Below are 21,732 nucleotides of genomic sequence, written 5' to 3'. Positions count from 1 at the left end.
AGCTTACAGCGACTCTGTGGCACTTTTGTGTTAGCATTTTAATCCAGCTGCAAGAGCACGTTTGATTCCATACAGATGGGGGTAACACAGCAAAGTGTGTGGCTGTGCGCACGTGGAGCATGTGTGTGTCAAAGGGACAGACAGGGAGGGAGAGAGACAGATCTCAGGGAGAGGAAGTAGTGGGCAGTGCCGCGTCTTTCATCGCTGCACTAATGAGCCTCGTGACACACAGGCTGGAAACAGCAGTATTGTTCTTCCCCTGCCTGGGTCAACAAATTCTATGAAGCTAATGTCCCCCAAAAACACATGTATATTCAGAGTGAGACGCAGTAACACAAAGATTGCTATTTTATATTGTGACAGACTCACAATATAGTCCGGAGACACACACAAACACACACACAGATACTGAAAAGTGTAGCTGTTCTCTGTCAAACACCCAGATTGCTCTTTGATTTGATTGGTGATATGCTTTTTTTTACTGCTTATTTAGAATCACAGAGGTGGAAATATCTCCAATTTTAAAAAAGCTGTGAAATTGTTGCAAATGTTCTGACTGACAAGCTGGCACACACTCAAAGATCTGAACCAAGCAGACTTTAGCCTGTTGGTCTGGGACCAATTTTTTTTTTTTGCTCCATCATTTCAACCAGTCTCCTGTTTCGAATCTAAATATGAGTGATGGCTTAGAAGGACCAATAGCAAAACCCCCTGATCTTTTTGAGCATGTCTCAGCCACACTGCAGTGTAATTTCTTTGCTCGAAGCATTTTCTACAACAATTTTCCCGCCGTAGCTTACCCAGAAAAGTTCATCTCTTGGAAAGCAGACAAAACAGTGGTTAAGAGACGCCTGAGGTGATGTGAAGCAGCATGGTTGACAACCGCCGTGGAAGATAATGTTTTGTGGAAAACAGAAAGGACCAAAAGGTCCTCTGAGGTCTAACATAACATTGAAGTCTTTGTTAAAAAGAGAAATTGAGAAAAACGCAGCTGCTGCACTGATGCTCCTGTAAGGAAATCTGACTCTGCGACGGCTCTGATGGGAGCAGAACTATTTCATGCTATAGGAACGTGGATAACATGTGCTGTTCATAACCATCCGTCTCCCGACCTCATTTAACATTGCTATTCTCACCTGGCCAAAAAAAGGGTTCAAAATCTAATCTACAGCAGCTGATGTAGACGGGAGTATCTAGCTAAAGTCTTTAAGACTGGAGTGTGGGTGTAGAAGTGGAACAGGGTGGAGAAGTGCAGCGGATAGTATGAAATGAAACCTTCAAAGACACTTAGAAAAATTATTATTTATGGTTTGAATTGGGTAAAGCTTATTGCGGGAAGGACAGTTTTGGAAAAAATAAATAAATAAATAAATAACAGAACTTAGTGTTAATAGTTTCAGATTCCACAAGTGTTTTATGTGGTTGAATATCTCGCTAGTCTCAAGCCCAGGAGGCAATATTTCCTATTTGTTTGCACAAATATCCTGCTGTGGCTCGCTGGACGAGCCAGGTTTAGGATGTGTGTCCCTGCTCCCATTCATTTAAACCTAACAGCGTCTTCTTTCAATGGTAAATGGTGATACCATGCTTGTGACTGTAAATGGCCTGTATTTGTACTGTACTGTACTACTACTACTACACAAAATCCCTTAAAATACTGCTGTTATTTTTAAACTTTCTTCTCTGAAAGGGTTTATTAATCAAGCTAGAGCCTTACAACTTTGTGCCCCTTGAGGACTCATTTTATTACAATGACATACCCGGTTAGCTGCTTCCCTTGATCCAAGTGTTTATGCTAAGCTCAGTAAATTAGCTCCAGCTACATATTGATTACAAATATCTGATTGCGGTACCAATCTAAACATCGCAACTCTCAGTGAGAATACAAAAATAAAAGTTTGCAGTCCTCTTGTTGATGTGTCAGTATAGTCCTTGCGTGCACCTAACATTTTCTCTTTCCCCCAGGGACCTCAAGCACAACTTAATCAGCACCATCATGCCTGGAGCCTTCCAAAGCCTCTCTGAGCTTCGGAAACTGTAAGTAGATATTAAGATGACCCACATTTCACTCGGGTTCACAACTAAATAAACACAGAGAGTTTAATCCTAAGGTTTAGCATAAGATGGACGGAGGTTAGTTTGTTGCCCAGATTGGCAGTAGTCAGGAGAAAACCCGCATATATATTTTTTTGGAAGCTCGCAGATGTCATATGTCATATCAGGTTCATGGTGTTACTGTCACCATAAAAGCTTCCTTTCCTAAATGTTTCTGCAGAGGGGACACTGGGATGTCATCTGTGAGCCCCGCTTCAAACCTCAGGGCTCCTCACACGCAATTGAATGTGACAAGGCGGCTGTTTGAGGCCGCTTGCTGCTCACTCATTGTGTTTTTGGACACCGAGGTCTAGTTGCAGCGTGGGTCCAAAGAGGCTCCTCGGCACAGCGCCGCATGACTCCCTTTCCCTCCTCCCCCTTCTTGTGTTTTCCCTGCAAGGTCTGGGGCTTCTCAAAACAAACAGGGGGAGATAAACACATGCTCTGGACAGCTCTCTGCTGGGTAGTGTCAGAGGTACAACAGAGCAGATCCCTCTCTGACTGCAGATATACATCACACTCAGAGGTGGACAGCAGAACTGGGACCCTGCTTTTACCCCAATGATGATAAAATCGTACTTGGGTCCCTTTGTGTCCTGATAAGGAGAAGTAGCCAGAACTGTTGGAACGCTTCTTTAACTTCCCAAATATTAAAATATATAATGTTCTGACTACAGTTGAATACAGCTACTTAATTTTTAAAGACATGAAAGGAGATCCTATACAAGTTAATGTATATGTTTCTTAGACAAATGACATTTCACATCAGTAAAGCAATGCGGCCACTGAAAGAGTCAAGACACCACAATCTGGTGCTGAGTGATTGAGAAAAGGCCTCTTAATTTGAAAATAACTAACCACATTCTTTTGTCTTTTACACTTTTAGTGACCTTTCCAACAACCGCATTGGCTGCCTGACTGCAGACATGTTCCAGGGGCTGACCAATCTTACTAAACTGTAAGAGGCAGATGAATTGATTCGATTAAAAAAAGTCCTCTATGAGTTACAGCAAGGCTATGAAGCTACACTGTTCATATCTAATTTGTGTTCTGTTAGGAACCTCTCTGGCAACATCATATCAACCATGAATCCAGGGGTGTTTGAAGAGTTGCCGTCCCTCAAGCTAGTGTGAGTATTAAACTCTGTCGGCCTTTCGTTCCCCCGAGGTTACCCTCACGGCATACCAGTCCATAGTTTAACAAAATATTTTTGGACATCCGAGACAAAGATAACATTTATTTTCAATTAATATTTATTTTCCCGTGTGTATGCCAGCCGTGTTTCACAGTGAAGCCTGTGTCAAAGCTCAAATAATCAAAGAGGATTTATTTGACATGTATTTATTTTAATTTGGATATTTTTGTCTATACTGTGCGTGCTTTTTTTTTAAAACTGAAAGCATATCATTTATGCTACCGTAAAGAAACATTAAAGTTTATCTACAAACATTTCAAAACTGAACCACAGACTGTATATAAAAGATGGACATGGCCATTAGATATTTGTGAAGTGGCTGTTTTTAACCCGTGTGTTTGTTATTTTGTCATCTTGTGTTTGTGGAGTCAAAATGGACCATATTAGGAGAAGAGAGTGGACTTGCTAGCTTAGCAAGCAAAGTGCAAAACACAGATATGGATACGTGCTAATTAGTGCTAACATTCAAATGAAATAGTATTAGAATAATGTTAGAATTTAACTCATCAAAATTGGAGCACAAAGTTCTTTGATGGTCTGTTAGTACTATTTACAATACAACACATTAGTTGTCAGGTAAATGCTTTAAAAAACACAAACAGGCGAAGTGACGCCTAGCTGACGGCTAGTGACTTTATCTGCCTGTGTCTGCACTTGCCTGTCAATGCATGTCTTTAAGCTTTTACAATATTTTAACTGTGGAGATCATTTTTAGCAATGGCTATAGAGATCATAATTGTTTCTGTTCCGAGCTGTAAAGATGTTTTTGTGCTGTAAAATTGAGCATTTAAATATTGGAGTGTTTAGCAATAGTTTGAGTCAGCTTCAAGTGGACTTTGATTGTTTGCTTTTCATGTACAGTCCTGCCCATGTTTGAAAAAAGCTTATGAGTCAGTTCATTTCATTTTACATCAAGCCACCCAGCATGTAGAGGTGTGACATTTTGTGGCATTTCCTGTAGGTAAAAACTAGAGCTCAGTCAAACAGAGTAAACATGGAAACTCTCCTAAGGCACCATTGGTTCTCTCTTCAGGAACTTCAACTCAGACTACCTAACATGTGACTGTGAGCTGCAATGGGTCCCGAACTTCTTTCGCGGCAGTCCAGCACGGCTGGGGGAAGAAACCCTGTGTGCCTACCCCATGAGCCTGAGGGGAAAGCCCCTGCGTGGACTAAGGGAAAGCCATCTGAGCTGTGGTAAGAGCCTGGCAGCAGTGAGGCATATGAATGAGGCGGTTCACCACTTTGTTTCAGAGAATGTTGCACTGTGAATGACAGCAACAGTTCACTCATTATGAAGTTCAAGCTCATCTCAACTATTTCAAGGATTAACCGACCAAAAAAGGGTTGAACAAAATCAATCCCCGCTGTTCTGCAGGGACATATTTCCAAAAGGCTCAGTGAGTTGTGTTGACAGCTAATCCTGTGGGTTGAATTTACCAATTGCTGCAGTCTGCATCCACGGCAGACTCATAATAGCTTCTGTGGAAAAATGTAGCTGAGGCTTGGTAATGACAGAGCAGCACAAGCAGTTCCGAGCGATGTGTAACCTTCACATCTGCATCTTTTCCCACCGTGTTGCTCAGATGGTCCTCTGGAGCTGCACACCATTTCACTGCTGCCGTCTCAGCGTCAGGTGGTCTTCAAAGGCGATCGGCTGCCCTTCCACTGCGCTGCTGCCTTGGTGGACAAGATGACCACTTTACACTGGCGTCACAATGGTCAGCCGGTGACCACTGATCCAGAAATGGGTGTCCAGCTGGAGAGCAGTGTCGTGCATGACTGCACCTTTATCACCAGGTGTGGTAAATAGAGCAACGCAGACGGAGTAGTAGTAGATCAGATGAGTTGTTTTCGTTTTAGTGCAAAGACAGTCCTGAGTAAAAAAAAAGAAAAAGGGAGAGGCTTTATTAGTTACAATACTATGTGTTAACGATGTGTTATAATGAGCTGTCGCTATCATCTTTATCCAGCGAGCTTATTCTATACGATGTGCATGTGGAGGCCAGTGGAGAGTGGGAGTGTGTGGTTTCTACTGGGAGGGGCAACAAGTCTCTCACCGTTGAGATAGTGGTACTGGAAAACAGTGCCTCCTTCTGTCCAGAAGATAAAGTTGTCAACAACCGTGGGGAGTTCAGGTCAGTTAAAGCTTTAAATATATCCTGTATATTATAATATGGAACATACAATATAAAAAAAAGATTCAGCGTTGCCATTATTCTCTGGCATTTATCCACAGGTGGCCAAGAACTCTGGCAGGAATTACCTCCCACCAGTACTGCCTGCAGCTGCGTTACCCTTCCCTGTCTATTGAGGGGGGCATGGAGCAGAAAAAAGCCTCTCGCTATTGTGACCGCACTGGAAAATGGGAGGATGGCGACTACTCAAACTGTCACTACACCAATGGCATCACACGTGTCTTGCATACCTTCATCCTGGTCAGTCGCAGCGCTTTCAGCGCCGTAGTAAACATTCACAGCATGACGTGACTCCTTATGTCCTCACCATATTTCCGCTCTTGCTTTTCAGAGACCCATCAATGCATCCAATGTTGTCACAGTGGCACATCAAGTTCGCACATACACCCTGGAGGCTGCTGGTTTTACTGACTCGGTCGATGTACTGTACATGGCGCAAATTATGGAGAAGTTTATGGAATATGTGACACAGATAAAAGAGGTGAGGGCACTTTAAGTAAATACATTGTTTAGAAATGTAGTAATATATTCTCTAGAGTTCCTTATTAAATCTCCTTTTAAATTTCCCTGTGCTCCAGTTGTTGGCGGTGATGGTGGAGATGGGCAGTAACCTGATGCAGGTGGATGAACAGATTCTCGCGCTGGCCCAGAGAGAGAAGAGAGCCTGTAGTTCTATAGTAAACTCCCTTGAGACATTGGCCTGGTCTCAGCTACACAGTAATGCTAAAGAATTTTCCATGGTAGGAACTAGTAACTGTTTTTTATATATTTATCATGTGATTTTCAACAGAGCATGCTTGCTGTGAAACCTGTGAAATCTTTCTATAGTTCATCCATGCAGTAGGAAATGCATGTGTGTGTAATTTAGAAGAGTGGTGCATGTCTTTAATCATATTTCTGTGTGAAATTGTCTGTGTAATACAACAAAACCCATAGTAATGTTTAAATGAAAGTGTCAGGGTGTTTACCTTGCCTGGGTGACTTCATGTTTACAGATGTCTAAGAACATTGTGATGGAAGCCCATCTAATTCAACCTGCCCACTTCACTGGGATAACTTGTACTGCGCATCAGCAGCGTGAGGTGTCAGTGGGCAACCTGGGAATGGAAACGTCAGAGTCTGTCCATGAACAGCAGCTTCGCGTCCACTGTAGCACTGGTGCCCATAACACCTCTCTCAACAATTTTTTCCTAAAGGTGAGGCTTATGTATGCCTTCTTGCATCCGCCTGTTCTGTCTACTTCATTAATAACCACATCATATAGATACGGACAGTTTAGGTTTAATGAAGGATTTTGACACAATCAACATTTGCAGTTTGGCTTCTTGTGTGACTTACACCTTTTTTAATTCTCCAGAATTCTGTAGCCTTGGCCTCGGTGACTCTTCCAGCTAATCTGTTTGCTTCGGATGCTGCAGCAGACTGTAAACTGCAGTTTGTAGCCTTTCGAACAGGCAGCTTTTTTCCTTTGACTGGGAACTCGAGCACCACTACTGAACACTCCCGCAGACGCACTGTCAACAGCCCTGTTGTCTTTGTAGGCCTAGGTAAGGAAACCTTTAGTATATTAAAGAGACTCCTTTTATTTATTTGTTAATGCATATTTAAAGTTAATGTTGCAAAGTTAAAATCATGGGTGTTTGGATGCTCTGTATGCTTAGGCATATTAATAAAACACATTAGTGTAATTCTTCTGTTCTGTGACAGCTACAAACATCATAATTATGCTTCAGGGTGAACAAAGAACGAACCACTTTGTGCTTATTTGAATTAATTAAATATGAAGAATCTCTTGCAGTCAAATGGAACAGTTGCTTTCTTCACCAATCGTAACCCGGGTATAATTTTTACAGATCCGATACTGTGTGAAACTCAGTATAATGAAAGGCTACTTTGTCTGAACCACTGCACCAGAAAAACCTTGGGACTGTTCTTTATTCGTTACTTGTTTTTGCCTTGGCAGATTTTTCTCTCTCTTTGCCAAGAGTCATTTTGCAAATTGTAGCGGCCAATCATGAAATATAAACAAAGCCTTCAATCCATTTTTTTGCACTTATACCCCAGTTTATGTAATTCTTTTACAAAAACAAGCAAGTGGAAAGTAGAATGCATTGGGCATTCTATTCAGTAAACAGTAGGTTTTCATTTATTTATTAATTTCATCCTCTTCTGTGACAGATGGTTGCAGCATGCAGAACAATTCAGACCCCATCTGGGTGTCACTCCGCCACTTGTCTCCTGGTACCGATGCCGTGGCAGCCCATTGGAGCCTTAAGGGACCGGAGAAGAAGGGAGGCTGGAGTCAGGAGGGCTGCCAGTTGGTCCGCAGCGACAGCAACACCTCCACCATGCGCTGCTCTCTGCTTAGCAACTATGCTGTTCTGCAGGTAGGCTCAAAAATGTAATGATTCATCCAAGATCACCGTGGCTAAATGAGAGTTAACTTGACTTCTGTGGTTTCTAGGAGGTACCTGACTTCCCTAGCTCCCCACTGACTGTGAGGGTGCTCCATCCAGTGGTCTATGCCTGCACTGCAGTTCTGCTCCTTTGCCTCTTTACTATCATCATTACACACATACTGCACCACAGGTACTGCAATGTATTTGCAATTTCTCGCTACTATTTATTTATTTTTTGCTTCATTATCTAATTAGCTTACTCTTCTCCCATAGTTCAATATGCATATCAAGAAAAAGTTGGCACACATTGCTGAATACTTGCTTCCACATTGCAATGACAACAGCGATCTACGCAGGCGGCATAAGCTTAACAAGCTATCCAGTCGTTTGCCAAGCAGTAAGTTTTGAATTTCAAGTATTGCTTTTTTTTAGAGGCATTTAAGCTTGATGTCTGATCTGACAACATTACGTGACAGGTTGGCATTGCCTTGCATTACTCCTCGCTGTCAACCCTGCTGTGGATTGGAGTCAGCGCCAGGGTGATTTACAAAGAGGCTGTGTGGAGAATGCCCCGGCAACCAGATGGAGAATCTCCTGTTCCGCCTACACAGCGACCTATGCTCAGGTCAGTGAACAAGGTTCAACTCACCTTCGCCCACTTCCTTTACTGCGAGATTATTGTGTGTTGTCAATAAGGTTTATATTTTAGGCAGATGCTGTAATTCTTGTGTGTGACCACCCAAAGTGTGCACGATCAAAGGTGGTTATTGTGCCCAATGGCTAAGGGGAGGGGGGAAAGGGGCATGGAACCACCATAAGAGAATGAGTGGGAGTTGTCATGAAACTGAGCATATCTATCATATCCAGTATTCCCGATTTTCTTCTCTTCCCGCTTTCCTGTTCCTGTGATCTAGAGGCTCATACTACGCTGTGCCTCTGACCTCCAGCCACCATTTGTTGCCTATTCAGCCACATTAGATGAGAACATAGATTCTCGTGTCTGTGCTGACCCATGTAACACTGTGCCTACTAAGACAGCCAAAGATCATAAAGCCCTGCACATGATAGAGAGCCAGGAATACATTAAAACACCAAAAGGAAAAGAAAAAAGGTCATGGCAGCCAAAGGTCAAACATGCACAAGAATCGCTTTTTATCTCATGAGTTTGATATGTGTCTCTCTGTTATTCAAGGTTCTATTTGATAGCTGATGGTGTTCCTCTCATCATTTGTGGGATCACAGCAGCTGTCAATGTTAACGACTATGGAGACAACAGCCCTTAGTAAGTGCCTCTCTTTTTATCCTTGAGCCATTTGGCCCTTGACTTTGTGTTGTTTGGATTGCTGCTGAAGCGAATGACACACAAAGATGTCCTTGTTTTGTGCTGACTCTCCTGCAATCTTTTCTGCCTCTTGCAGCTGCTGGCTGGTCCAGCGCTCCAGCCTGGGGTCTTTCTTTGTCCCCGCTGGCCTGGTGGTGTTGGTGACCTGGATCTATTTCCTGTGCACTGTTTTTCGCTTGAGGCGCCGTGGGGCCAAAGAATGCACAGGAACCACTCTGTCTTCTCCTGTGACCGAGAGCCATCCTGCGCTTGCAGGAAGTACCAGCCTGCTCTCCACAGACTCAGTGACTGGACCTGTACACCCTGTTATGTCTCCAGAGGATCAGTATTCGCTCAAGACACAGTTCTCTGTGCTGGTGGCCACCCATTTCCTGTTTGTGGCTCTGTGGTGTTGTGCAGCCATGGCAGTGTGGCTTACAGGTCACACTAGCTTGTTGTTTAGCTGTCTCTATGGGATAGTCGCAACAGTTTTGGGGGGTTTTCTGGTGGTGCACCACTGCTTCCGGCGACAAGATGTCCAGACCTCTTGGCTGGCTTGTTGCCCAGGCTATCAACGCCCTCATCCCATGTCTACCTACACCCATACCTGCACTACTGGGAGTGGGGTCCAGACCTCTGAACAGGGATCCCAGCTTTTTATCAACTGCCATCCACCTGGTGACTCTCATAATTCCTCATCAGCTAGGTCGTCATCCACACCAAGTGGGATCAGCAGCGTGGGCCCAGGGCCTTGCAAGCTCACCAACCTGCTGCAGGCGACGCAAGACAATTCAAACGGCACTTCACGTGCTCCTACGGGCAACAACACTAGCACCAGTACTGACAACATCACCAAGCCTACAAACAATGTTCTGCCCACCATTAACTCTGCAGCCCCAGGACAGCCCCAGAGAAGGAAAGCGAGCAGCAGAACTAAACAAGGCAGTAGTCAATACTATCATCGGGGCGAGGGCAGAGGTCACTATCGTCTCAAAGCTCTAAGGGCTGCTGGAGGTGGGGGCAGTCTTGGAGCTTTAGGGCCCATAGGTTTAGACCACCTCAGTTCATCGCATGCTGTTTACAAACAAGCCACAAGTGAGAATGGCAGCATTCACCACAGTCTGTCAGAGAACCAGGCCAGCGTGCTGACAAACGGGAAGCGGGTGGGAGAATCAGTAGTTACGAGCCCCTCGGAGGGAAGCGATGGAGGCAGCAGCGGGAGTCGCAAACCATTCCCCCTGCTGCCATCGATGGCCAGCCGAGTGGCCATGCAAAACGCTCAGAGGCGATGCGCCAGCAGAGACAATTTAAAAGTCGCAGCTTCTGCGGAAACAAAGCGCTGCTCCTACCCTCTGAACGGCGACACCGCCACTGTGCCGGGGGCCGCTGGCCAAAATGGAAACCTGAAAAACTCTGTGCTGGAACTAGAGCAGGACATGAGTGGCACAGACCAATCACAGAGCTCTGTTGGAATGAAGAGTGGTTTGTGGAAAAGTGAAACCACGGTGTAAAATATGCTTACATGTGAACAACTATGCATGTCCTTAATGAACTCTTGAATGACTGGGTTATGTTTCAACGGTCTCTTAATAATTATCTAATTTAAGATATAATATCATGAAGGCATCCAGGACCCTAAACTGGTACTTTTGCCTCAGTAGCGTTGAGAGAGTTTGCTGTGAAATGATTTAAAAAATAAAAAAATACTAAGGCAGGTGTTTTTATTGTCATTTTCAAAAAGAAGATACACATTTATCTTATAAAAATGTACAAGTCATTTCTAAAGTTGGCATATGATGTTGATTTTAGATGTCTAATGAAAGCTTTAATGTTTTAATTGTGATTTTTCTATGCATATCAACTATAGCATGAAATGGTTTACGAGATGGACCATTTCCAAAGTCAAGCTATATGCATTTAATCCGTGGAAAAACATTCACCCTTATGTGCGCTTCGAATAACTGGTTGTGTTACTCATGTATGCACTTCTATGTTGTCTGCAAGTTTATGCTTCAGTGTGTGTGTGTGTGTGTGTGTGTGTGTGTGTGTGTGTGTGTTTGTGTGTGTGTGCGCGCGCTCACACAACAGAAGAGGATTTGCGTGAGTGTGGCTGTACAGAATCTCAGAGTGAAATAAAAAGGATATGCGAAACTTTTAAATATAAAAAAATGTTTCCTTTTCATTTCTATGTACTCCTAGCACAATATATCCACTCAGACCTTGTCTGATCTAATACCTGAATGACTGCCCCCTCCTGGATAGCAGAGGACCTGGATTGAGATTTCCTTTAAGCTGTATTTAGCAGGTTTTTGATTGTGGTGGTTGAGCTGTTTGTAATTTGGGGGCCACCGTAGTATTGCCTTGAGTTGACTCACAAATCCAAAGCCACACTTCTGTTTTATGAGCTTTTTAATGCACTTGCAATTCAGGAATTTACATTAACAGGAAATAGTATTTCTGCTACGCACCTCATTGCCACGTTTCTCCATTGTTCTCTGGGCAACACACCCTGTGTTGTTACATTTGTTGCTGTGTGTATGCTCTTTCTTTGTCATATTTTATTATATAGGCGTGGTATGATTTTGTTGATTAGAAAGATAGACTTGTCTGGTTCATTTAATATCATGGGTGATAGGTATACATATAATCTTAATGTTGCCTCTCTATCAGTAACTATGCTTTTGTTAACAATTTCCAATTTGCAAGTTGCATGCGAGACAAAGTCTTTATTTAAAAGGAAAAATAATCAGGGCACTAAAATATTATGTTTAATTTCTGATGTATTTTTCTTTGTGCCAAAGAAAAACCTTTATGTTGCTGAAGAATGGAGCCACAGCTGCTTGTTGCTTGATTTCAATAATTCACATCTTTAATTATTTATAACTGAATGTTGCATTTTGTAAATAACCCAATCGTCTTCATTTACTGAAATACCCAGTGGAGTGTACTCTATTTTGCAATTACACAAGCCTACAAAAACCCAGTATTATTGTGGTCATATGAAATATTGTGTTCTTAATATGATGTTCATTTCATTAAAGGGACATTGCCTGAAAATAATTTGCAATGGCTTAAACTTTGTTGAAAAGGGCCCGGTAGATAAATGAATTCATAGTTACTGTATGATAGGATTTTAGATGCCCTTAGATTTATGTTGCTGTGACGTAATTTCACAAGTCTTACCTGTAACACACTGTTCCCTGTGCTCCCGCAGCCAAAAAACAAAGTAAAAAACAAAGTAAGACAAAAGTACATTACATTACTGGTAGTTTTTAAATTAATGACGTAAAAACACAATATTTTTTGTAATTATTTTTGCCTAATAATAATAGTAATTTAATTTAATTATTAAAAACATTCGTTTTAGACTTAACAAATTAAAAAAAACATTTGTAAAAATGTGTTGTAAAAATGTTTTTACATTTTTAAAAATGGCCATTTTCTGTCCCTTACAAGCACGCAATTACCAGCACTGGACTCAGTTCGGTGGTAACTGCTGACCTCTTTCAGTCTTGCATTGCGTTTCCCAGGCTAAACTGATTCCTGGTCAGTGCTTTTCAGCCCAGGTTAACGGTCTGTGAGTTATTAAAGCCCTCCTCCTCTGCGGTCCAATCGCTAACTGACTTTTTATAAACGACTGAAGAACTGGCTAATCAGAGAGCGATATGTAGAGTATGGGTGGGAACTCCTTACATCAGGGAAGTAAACTATTCAACTTGGCGGAAAGAACTGTGTTTATAAAAGCCTCTAGAAGGATTTAGTTGCGCTACAGTGCCCTGGTTGGGTTACCTAGGCTAATATTACCATGCAAATGGTAAAGTAAGTGTGAACTGAACTCAAATGTTATCAGAGGCTGAGGTACAGCCTTTCAAAGAGGAGGGAGAAGTATTACGACATCATACTGAGCTTCCCGAACTGAAGTCAAGCTAGGTAACCCACACCTAGAACCGCAGAGGACGCCGAAGGTGAACAACAGAGTTCAAGAAAAGGTTAACCAGTCTTCCGTTTTATTGAGGTATTTTTCGAGACAGTTCTGAATAACTTTTAGTAAGGCTTGACGGACTTTAGCGATGTCTCTGGCCGACCAGAGCCAGCAGTCGTATCCTACGAGTGTCCAGGTAACGGTGCACCAGGCTCGGAACCTGCGTACCAAGGGAAAGAATGGCACCAACGACTCCTACGCCATCATCCAGGTGGCCAAAGACAAGTTTTCTACCTCCGTGGCTGAGAAGTCTGTCGATCCGGTGTGGAAAGAAGAGGCTTCGTTCGACCTGCCGCTCTTCCACCCGGGAAACGCTGAGCGCTGTATGCTGTATATCATAGTAATGCACCGTGCCCAAGTGGGGCTGGACAAGTTCTTGGGCCAAGCTGTGATAAACCTGCTGCAGCTTTATGACAACAAGGCTCGCAAAAAGACAGAGTAAGTGTCAGCTAAGCAGTTTTGGGAGGGGTTTGGGGTCTCACAGATTCCCCCATTAGTTCTGACTAAGTATGTTTAAGTCTTCTTTTACGTTTATAATGAGTCTGGGTTTTAGTGCAGCAGCAGCCTTAGAGCACTGCACAATGAAAAATGACTATCCAAATAACTTTCGTTTCAGAGCTTCATATAGAAGAGAAGAGAATAGGGCCCTTTATTGTCATTGTACATGTACAATGAAATTCTAGGTGCTCCACACAAACCGTGCCGGAATAAACTATAAATAGTCGACAGTAGAAATAAATGGGAAACAGGAGAAATGTATATACAAAACAAGAGAGAAGTATACAAAAATAAGAGCAAGGCACACAGTGGAGAGCAAACTAGTTGCAAATGTAATGTAGTCTAGACCACAAGGCTAGGTTAAATGCATTGTTTCTAGGAAGAGGTAAGTAAGCTGATATCGAGTTTGTTTCCACACCGTTCTATAGCTGGTATCTATATTCTGCTAAAAACAAAACAAAAACAAAAACAAAAACGTTTCTCACTGAAGGGAACAGACTTTGAAGAAGCAGTAATCTTAATAAATGTTACAGCCAAAGTGCCACCAGTTTTACTGTGACTGGCTTATCATGTGTCACCGTGTAATTCCAGGGCTGTATATTAACTTTCAGAATCACTGGGTAGTTGGATTAGATTTTTACCTCTCAGCTGCAGACTTGAACTTTGCTTCAGCTATTCTGAGGAGGTATTAGCATACCTATTGGGCTTTATAAGTGCCTGTCTGATGATCTAGTTTACCAGCATGGTAACTTTGCCCAAAGTAAGTTTAACAATTTACCTACCATTTAGTAAAGCACCAGATTAGCTTTTTATTCAATTAAAAGGAATTCCAGAAGAATTTATGTCAATGTTTGTTATAAAGCGGCAGCACGGCTTATAGTCACTGAGAATTACATTATGTGAAATACTCTGGAGTATCTTTTGACTTTGTATGTGTCCACTGTGAAACACAGCAGTGAATAATGTCATAGTCATTGAGTTTATTGGTTTACTGACTTTGCAATTGCAGGGCTTATCTAGACAAGTTGAGTTTCTAGACACCCACTTGAATAATTCAGTGTTCTGATGTCATATATTTTTTTTGGTTTGCTGTTTATGATAAACATGAACTTGGGTGGAGCCTCTGTCCTCTTCCTCTTCCTTTTTTCTTTTGTGTTTGTGTTTTAAAACCATCCACTGACTTGCTTGGAAAATGGTCTGAGATCATTCTTTCCTTTGCTTGTCTGTCGTCATTGGTCCAACCCTGCATGCTTGTGGGTTCACTTTTACTTCACAAATTATTTTAAGACAATGACGATCACTAATGCTTGATGGTGGAGGCATGCCTTAAAATCACTTAGCTTTTGTTAATCCTAAGCATTCCTCAAGACTAGCTTAAAATATGTCTGCTCACACCCAGACGCATTACATGAATGGCGCTGACATGGGTGTAACGTGGGTGTAACATGAATCCAAACAGAGCTTTGCTTTAGAATTGTCAAATTGGGTTGGACACCCTCTTATGTAAAAGAAATGTTAAAAATACAGGTGGTTTATTTTAGATTACACTGGTAAAACTTTCCCAGTAATTTTGAAGTGACCTTTGGTAATGAATGAGTGAGGTAGCGCTTGCTACTTCTTAGTAAACACTCACCCCGGGGGCAGCCTAGATTTATGGTGCTGGAATGACCTCATGCTCTTGGTTATTGTACCACCATATCTGAAATGTTATCTTTTGCTTGCTCAGGTTCTTTTTCCATGTTCATGCCAAAGTTCATTCCTTGCTATTTTCATTCAATAACTGAGCTTCTTCGTTCTCCTGCCTTGTCCTGCTCCTCCTGTTCTATAAGATGCAGTATGCGTGCAAGGGTATTGGATGTTGCTGGTTTTCCCTTGAAGTATGTGGTGTTAGATTACTGCGCTGCTCCCCTGTGCTGGACTTAGCACAAAGCCTTAAAACTTAACAAAGCCTTCGGTGTCACACCCTGTATCAGCACAGATACAGGGTGTGACACCGAAGGCTTTGTTTTCCAGTTGAAAGGGAACCTGACACTTTTCCTCTAATACAAAACAGTTTAGCAAGATGAAATTAGGTTTTAAGGCCAGACATCAGATAGATACACAGATAGATAGATATCAGTTCAACAATTTACTTGGACTTACTCATCTTTGCAGCTCCATTGGAGTGCATTTTTTTCTATGAAAGCAAGTTTTACTATCTTAATATACCAGATTGTTTTAAATGTTGTTTAATTTAACTAAACTTAATTTTTCACAAGTATGATATTGAGCTATACTGCATTATGAATGACCTACAAGTAATAGTTATTTTTGCACCATATTGTCCTAAACCCAGTGTTTATTGTCTCAAAGGACAAAGCAGGAAATTCCAGCCATTTGAAAGCTTAAACTTGCGGGTGGTTGAAAGTTTTGCTGAAACACTCACTGAAATGATTAATTTAATTTATTGTCCAGTTTCCAGGTAATCCGTTTCGCCTCTAGATGTTATTTATGTAGGTTTTAAATTTTAAAAACGTCAAACAGTCCTTTAATTTGTCTCTGCAGAGGCAGTAAGGACAAGATCTTGGATAGATATACTTCAACATGGAGAGCATGACAGGGCGAACACTCAAGATAAACTAATCACAAACTCAAACAGAAAAATCATTGTATTTACACATGCCTCCTCTCAGCTTGGGGTCCTGGATACATTAGAGTAATCTACAACATATTTGTGGTGGTACCGCTTTTGTTTTTGTCTTCTACCTTCCCGGTGCCTGAGACATTAAAAAGTGGTATCGACTGTTCTGTGTTTTGTTGCCTGGAGCTGAAGTCTCTCGTCTCTTATAAAGACTCAGTGGGCAGTGAGGAGGTGGTGGACGCTGTGCCCAGCTGAAGGGGTACTCTGTTTTTAGAGTTCTTGATAACTGTGCTTGTTGGTGTGATTGCATTCAAAACTGTTGCAAACAAAAAGAAACAAATAACAAGAGTCTAACCTTTTCAGGAGCTCCCATCTACCACTGCTATGCAGAACCACAGCACACTTATTGGGCTAATATGAGTTGTTTAGAACATACATAAATGAACAAAGTGCTAAAATTAACATTTTAATCTAAAAATAAAATAAAAATATAAGTAAAAGCAATAAAACCTTGATAAAAACATAGTAAAACAGACACTAAAAAGTATGCTTGAGACGAAATTAAGATAAATGGTCTGGAGCTAGTCGCTGTAGTGCTCTGTATGCAGTCATGAGAATTTGAAAACAAATTCTTCAATCAACTGGGAGCCAGTGTAAAGAGTGGTAATGTGAGCTTGCTTGCTAGAACATGTAAGGAGTCCTGCTGCTGTGTTTGTACATTATTTGGAGGCAATTTTTGTGGTACAGCTTGTCGCATTCGCTAAGTCCAGCACGAAAGTTGAGTGAAAATAGAGTGGTCTCATTTTTTAAAAGCATTTTACACGTTTTATTTTGCTTTACTGTGAAATGTAACATTATGATTGTTTCACTAGTTATGACTTTACAGGACAGCTTTAATTTTCCATTTGTATATTTATTCATATTTAAACTAGAGAATATTGTCTATTTTTTTGAAGTCTCTGTTCCAAGTTACAAATCCTGATCCATTTGTAATTTGTAAAGAAAAACCAAGTGGAACATTTCAGGCTTTTATCTTTAGTGGTTTTTGCGATATTCAAGCAGAAGGCTCACAGTGATTTGAGATGAAATAACCCAGTGACTTTTCTACTTCTGTTTTAGTACCAGTAAGGATATTAATGGAAAAAAAAATCATTTATTATATACATACCCATCACTTGTTACTAACTATACAGGGAAGAAGAAGAGAGTATGCCCACAAAATATCAGATGTGCTGATCTGAACTGTATGACTAATATGCATAGTTCAGTATTTGTGTATTATTTGTATGTCGTGTGATCGTGGCAGTATTGAACAATTTTATCAGCCGTTATCAGTTTTCCTCGTATCATGCAGCCCTAATGTTCAACCATTTGCAGAGGCAGTTCCCAGAGTAGGACTCATGTGTTCAGACATATGAGTCACAGTATTTTGCAAACAAAGCGTACAGGAGAATTTCCCATCTATGTGAAATATGACGCCCAGTAACATCAGACAACTTTCCTAAAGATAATTTTTAACATGGCTGTATGTGGAGCAGTAACAGCCAATTGTAGCCTATCTGTATGAGATTGTTTTTATACTTCTTTGTTTTTTATTGGCTGAATCCTCCATACTGGCTGGTGTTGGTTCACAGGATAAGGATGTTTGTTAATCATTACACATGAAAGGGAAGCTATTGACAGAGGGAACCTGTCCAGCAAGACCAGTGAGCTCATGCGTCAGGGAGGAGGCTTTATATGCATGTGCAAACAATACAAAAGTTGGAACAGCCCGACAGCTTGTTAGTACTCGTGTTAATTCATATTGTTTTCGTAGTCCTCTTGGTGCACGCCCTGTTGTTATTGAAGACAAGAGGACAAAGCTGTTTCTTGACTGACTTGTGAAAATGTTATCTCCGTGCCCTTGTGCCTCGACTCGGCTAGCAATTGTTTGCTTTGGCATTCTTGGTTTAGAGTGGGAGATGAAGAATGTTTGAATTAGAGTCAGCTTAAATTTAATTATAACACACACTTCACACACATAGGGAGGTGCCGTGAGGAATGCTGTTTCACTCCCATGCTTGTTTCCTAGCTGTTTCCCTACAGCAGACTATCTGCATATCTGCTGCATGACAAATAAATGTGCTGGCTGTGAACTTCCTTTAAATTGCAGTTTGGTGTCAGATTAGGACTACACAACGTTTTGGGCGGAAATAGATAGCTTCAGAGACCTCAGTTTAAGTCATGCAAGGACAGACGGAACTTTAATAAGATTCACAACATGTTGCACAGATGAAATCAAACTGTGACCTTTACTTCATGTGAAACGGTCAGAGGAATGTGCCGTGAAACAAAAAGGTTAAAAAGGGGAAAGGCTTGACAAAATGGGCGCGACTGCTGAACTATTAGTACATCTAATAATAGCATGGTTTTGAGAAAAACCTTTAGAGCCCTTATAATGTCTTTGTTTTAAATTATACAAATGGCATGCGACAGTATGAGGTGGCACTAACTGCGTGTTTTGGCTTGATTTTAAACGGGCCTCTCCAGAACACACTTACCTTTCCCTTACAGAAAATAAGAGCTGATCCTGTGCAACAGAGAGGACATGATGGGGGAGCCTGAACAAAGCTGCCGTTGGCATGGTACTCCTAACAGGAACTACAACAAGCTGTACAGTATAGACACCTTTCAGTCTCAGGTTAACAATCGGCAGACAATGCCAGCAGGGCTGATGTATTAGATGTCACAAGTGTTAGGAACCTGCTCATTTTGGTTCAGGTTCTTTTTTTGCAGTCAGATATTTATTCTTCAATGTCTTTCATACATAAAACGTAATTTAAGCCCTGCATTCGAATTATTGTATAAAAGAGTAATGTCATGACCAAAAGCAGGTTTTTGAAAAGCAATGCACACTCCAATATTACACTGAAAAACTGCAGGACATTTGATAAGCCAAAATCAAAAAACATTTTCAGATTTAGCTCACGTTATAATCACAATAACAATTGTCAAATTGTTGAAACCATTAACATTTTTCATGTCTAATGCATTATCTGGCAATTTTGACGTGATTGATTAATGAGGCCTGTAACAACTAGAGTGTTTTCTATATGTTTAAAAATCTATTTGTATATAATAATTTTCAGTATAATTTCCATCACATTTTTTTATTGTGAGAAAAAGTGATAGAAATTACATAAAACAAATATAGTTAACTCAATTTGCACTGTGTAGCAGTGTTTAAGAATAAGAGTGGTGACTGTGGAGGCAGCATTAAAAATCTAAAGTAGAAATCCTGAGAATAAAGTTGCAATAGTAAATCAACCTGTGTTACAGAGTTTGGGGGATTTGAGATTTATTGTTTACATGTCTCAATTTAGGGCTGTTCGACATAACGATATATATCGGATGACGATATAAAAACGTCTATTGTTTCATTTTACGCTATCGTTTGTTTCGTGGTGTCGCAAAATAAACTGTTTACGGCAATATTTTTTCATCGTTTTGATGGTCACTGTAGTGGCTATATTAATTTCTTAAAGTTCTCTCTTTCTCTTATATTTTATATAACCACACTATGGAAGGACAAGCACCTGTTTTTATGCGTTGTGGTTAGCAACAACGACGGTAACAGTATCGCATGTCCGCTTGTTTATGTTCCACATAAATCTTTCACAATAAAGCTCAAGATCCTGTTGAGACTTTTCAAAATAAACTGAATCATGTGAAAGAGCAGATTATTTACGGATGAGAATTAAAAAAAGAGCCGCCAGGTGCTAAAAAATAAACCTTAGACTCAAACGGTCAAAGGAGCTTGCAAAGAAAAGCGTCTGGACTTCTTTAAGTTACTTGAAGACGTTTCACCTCTCATCCGAGAGGCTTCTTCAGTTCTAAGGTCAAATGGTGGAGAGTCCCAGATATAACCCTAGTGGGAGTGTCCCCCCACAGAGGGACAAAAGGACCCCCTGATGATCCTCTAATCGCCTGAGCCAAGGTGTGGAACTGGGTGTGGGTCCCAATCAGCCAGAGTTTCGGGTGATTTCATTGTGAAACCTGGCCCCACCTTATCATGCGAATTCCTGAGGTCAGATGGCCCAGGGTGTGAGTGGGCCTTAAGGCGTCTGGGAAGGGATCTCAAAACTGGATTATAGATGGCAGAGAGTTGGTGTCGTAAACCACCGCCTCTGTTCAAAGATGGTCGCTCACAGTGGACATAGATGGCTTCTTTCACTCCTCTTTCAAACCATCTGTCCTCTCTGTCCAAAATGTGAACATTGGCATCCTCGAAAGAGTGTCCTTTATCCTTAAGATGCAGATGGACAGCTGAATCTTGTCCTGTGGAGGTCGCTCTTCTGTGTTGTGCCATGCGCTTGTGAAGTGGCTGTTTGGTCTCTCCAATGTAGAGGTCTGGGCATTCCTCGCTGCACTGTACGGCATACACCACATTGTTAAGTCTGTGTTTTGGCGTTTTGTCTTTCGGGTGAACCAGTTTTTGTCTGAGTGTGTTGCTGGGTCTGAAGTACACTGGGATGTCATGCTTGGAGAAAACCCTCCTGAGTTTCTCTGATACACCGGCTACATAGGGGATGACAATGTTGTTGCGCCTGTCCTTCTTATCCTCCCTCGCTGGTGTCTGATCTTCTTTTCTGTGCCTCTTTGCTGACTTTAGCAGCTACAAAAAGAAAGTTATAGCTTGCCTTCAAGACTTGGAAAAGGACAAAATCATTGACCGCCTTACTTATCACCGCCTTTACCCAGGGGATGCCATACCCTGCATTTACGGACTTCCAAAAATCCACAAGGAAGCTGTCCCACTCAGACCCATAGTCAGTAGCATAAACTCAGCCACTTATAACATTGCAAAACACCTTGCTACCATCCTTGCTCCTCTCGTGGGGAACACCCCACACCACATCAAGAACTCCACCGACTTCACTGACAAGGTCCAGAAACTTACCCTGGATCCAGATGAAACCATAGTGTCCTTTGATGTAGTCTCTCTCTTCACTTGCATACCCACCACGGAGGCAGTGGAGACTGTCAGAAAACAACTACAAGAAGACAGCTCCTTGGAGGACAGGACCAACTTCACACCCGATCAGATTTGCACACTGTTAGACCTCTGCCTCACCACTACATATTTCAAATACAACGAAGGCTATTACAGACAAAAACATGGCTGTGCTATGGGCTCCCCCGTGTCACCTATTGTAGCCAACCTTTACATGGAGGAAGTGGAAAGGAAGGCTCTTGGCTCTTTCAAAGGAAGAGTACCCAGCCACTGGTACAGATATGTAGACGACACCTGGGTCAAAATCAAGACACAAGAAGTGGAATCCTTCACTGCGCACATCAACGCTGTGGATAAAAACATCAAGTTCACCAGGGAAGACACGAAGGATGACTGTTTGCCTTTCCTGGACTGCGCTGTGCACATTGAAGA

At 41.7% G+C, this 21,732-nt stretch overlaps 2 protein-coding genes across 2 annotated transcripts in view; both read left to right on the top strand.

The window, feature by feature from the left end:
* adgra2 (adhesion G protein-coupled receptor A2) overlaps positions 1 to 12,267 on the top strand; it is a 40,348-nt gene extending 28,081 nt beyond the window's left edge. The window contains exons 3-19 of the mRNA XM_085179873.1: positions 1,966 to 2,037; positions 2,981 to 3,052; positions 3,152 to 3,223; positions 4,323 to 4,486; positions 4,876 to 5,089; positions 5,263 to 5,427; positions 5,529 to 5,727; positions 5,819 to 5,968; positions 6,066 to 6,227; positions 6,483 to 6,683; positions 6,845 to 7,034; positions 7,666 to 7,874; positions 7,952 to 8,076; positions 8,160 to 8,283; positions 8,363 to 8,511; positions 9,079 to 9,168; positions 9,305 to 12,267. Coding sequence (XP_085035999.1) covers positions 1,966 to 2,037; positions 2,981 to 3,052; positions 3,152 to 3,223; positions 4,323 to 4,486; positions 4,876 to 5,089; positions 5,263 to 5,427; positions 5,529 to 5,727; positions 5,819 to 5,968; positions 6,066 to 6,227; positions 6,483 to 6,683; positions 6,845 to 7,034; positions 7,666 to 7,874; positions 7,952 to 8,076; positions 8,160 to 8,283; positions 8,363 to 8,511; positions 9,079 to 9,168; positions 9,305 to 10,718 — 3,772 coding nt within the window. The 3' untranslated portion in view covers positions 10,719 to 12,267. The remainder of the gene's footprint in view (positions 1 to 1,965; positions 2,038 to 2,980; positions 3,053 to 3,151; positions 3,224 to 4,322; positions 4,487 to 4,875; positions 5,090 to 5,262; positions 5,428 to 5,528; positions 5,728 to 5,818; positions 5,969 to 6,065; positions 6,228 to 6,482; positions 6,684 to 6,844; positions 7,035 to 7,665; positions 7,875 to 7,951; positions 8,077 to 8,159; positions 8,284 to 8,362; positions 8,512 to 9,078; positions 9,169 to 9,304) is intronic.
* Positions 12,268 to 12,714: 447 nt separating this feature from the next.
* Positions 12,715 to 21,732, top strand: part of rab11fip1a (RAB11 family interacting protein 1 (class I) a) — a 16,721-nt gene continuing 7,703 nt past the window's right edge. The window contains exon 1 of the mRNA XM_085179874.1: positions 12,715 to 13,627. Coding sequence (XP_085036000.1) covers positions 13,278 to 13,627 — 350 coding nt within the window. The 5' untranslated portion in view covers positions 12,715 to 13,277. The remainder of the gene's footprint in view (positions 13,628 to 21,732) is intronic.

Source organism: Neolamprologus multifasciatus, chromosome 12 (genome assembly GCF_963576455.1).
Source record: "Neolamprologus multifasciatus chromosome 12, fNeoMul1.2, whole genome shotgun sequence".
Lineage (NCBI taxonomy): Eukaryota > Metazoa > Chordata > Actinopteri > Cichliformes > Cichlidae > Neolamprologus > Neolamprologus multifasciatus.
The sequence above is the reverse complement of the archived record's forward strand: the minus strand, read 5'-3'. Positions and strand labels throughout refer to the sequence as shown.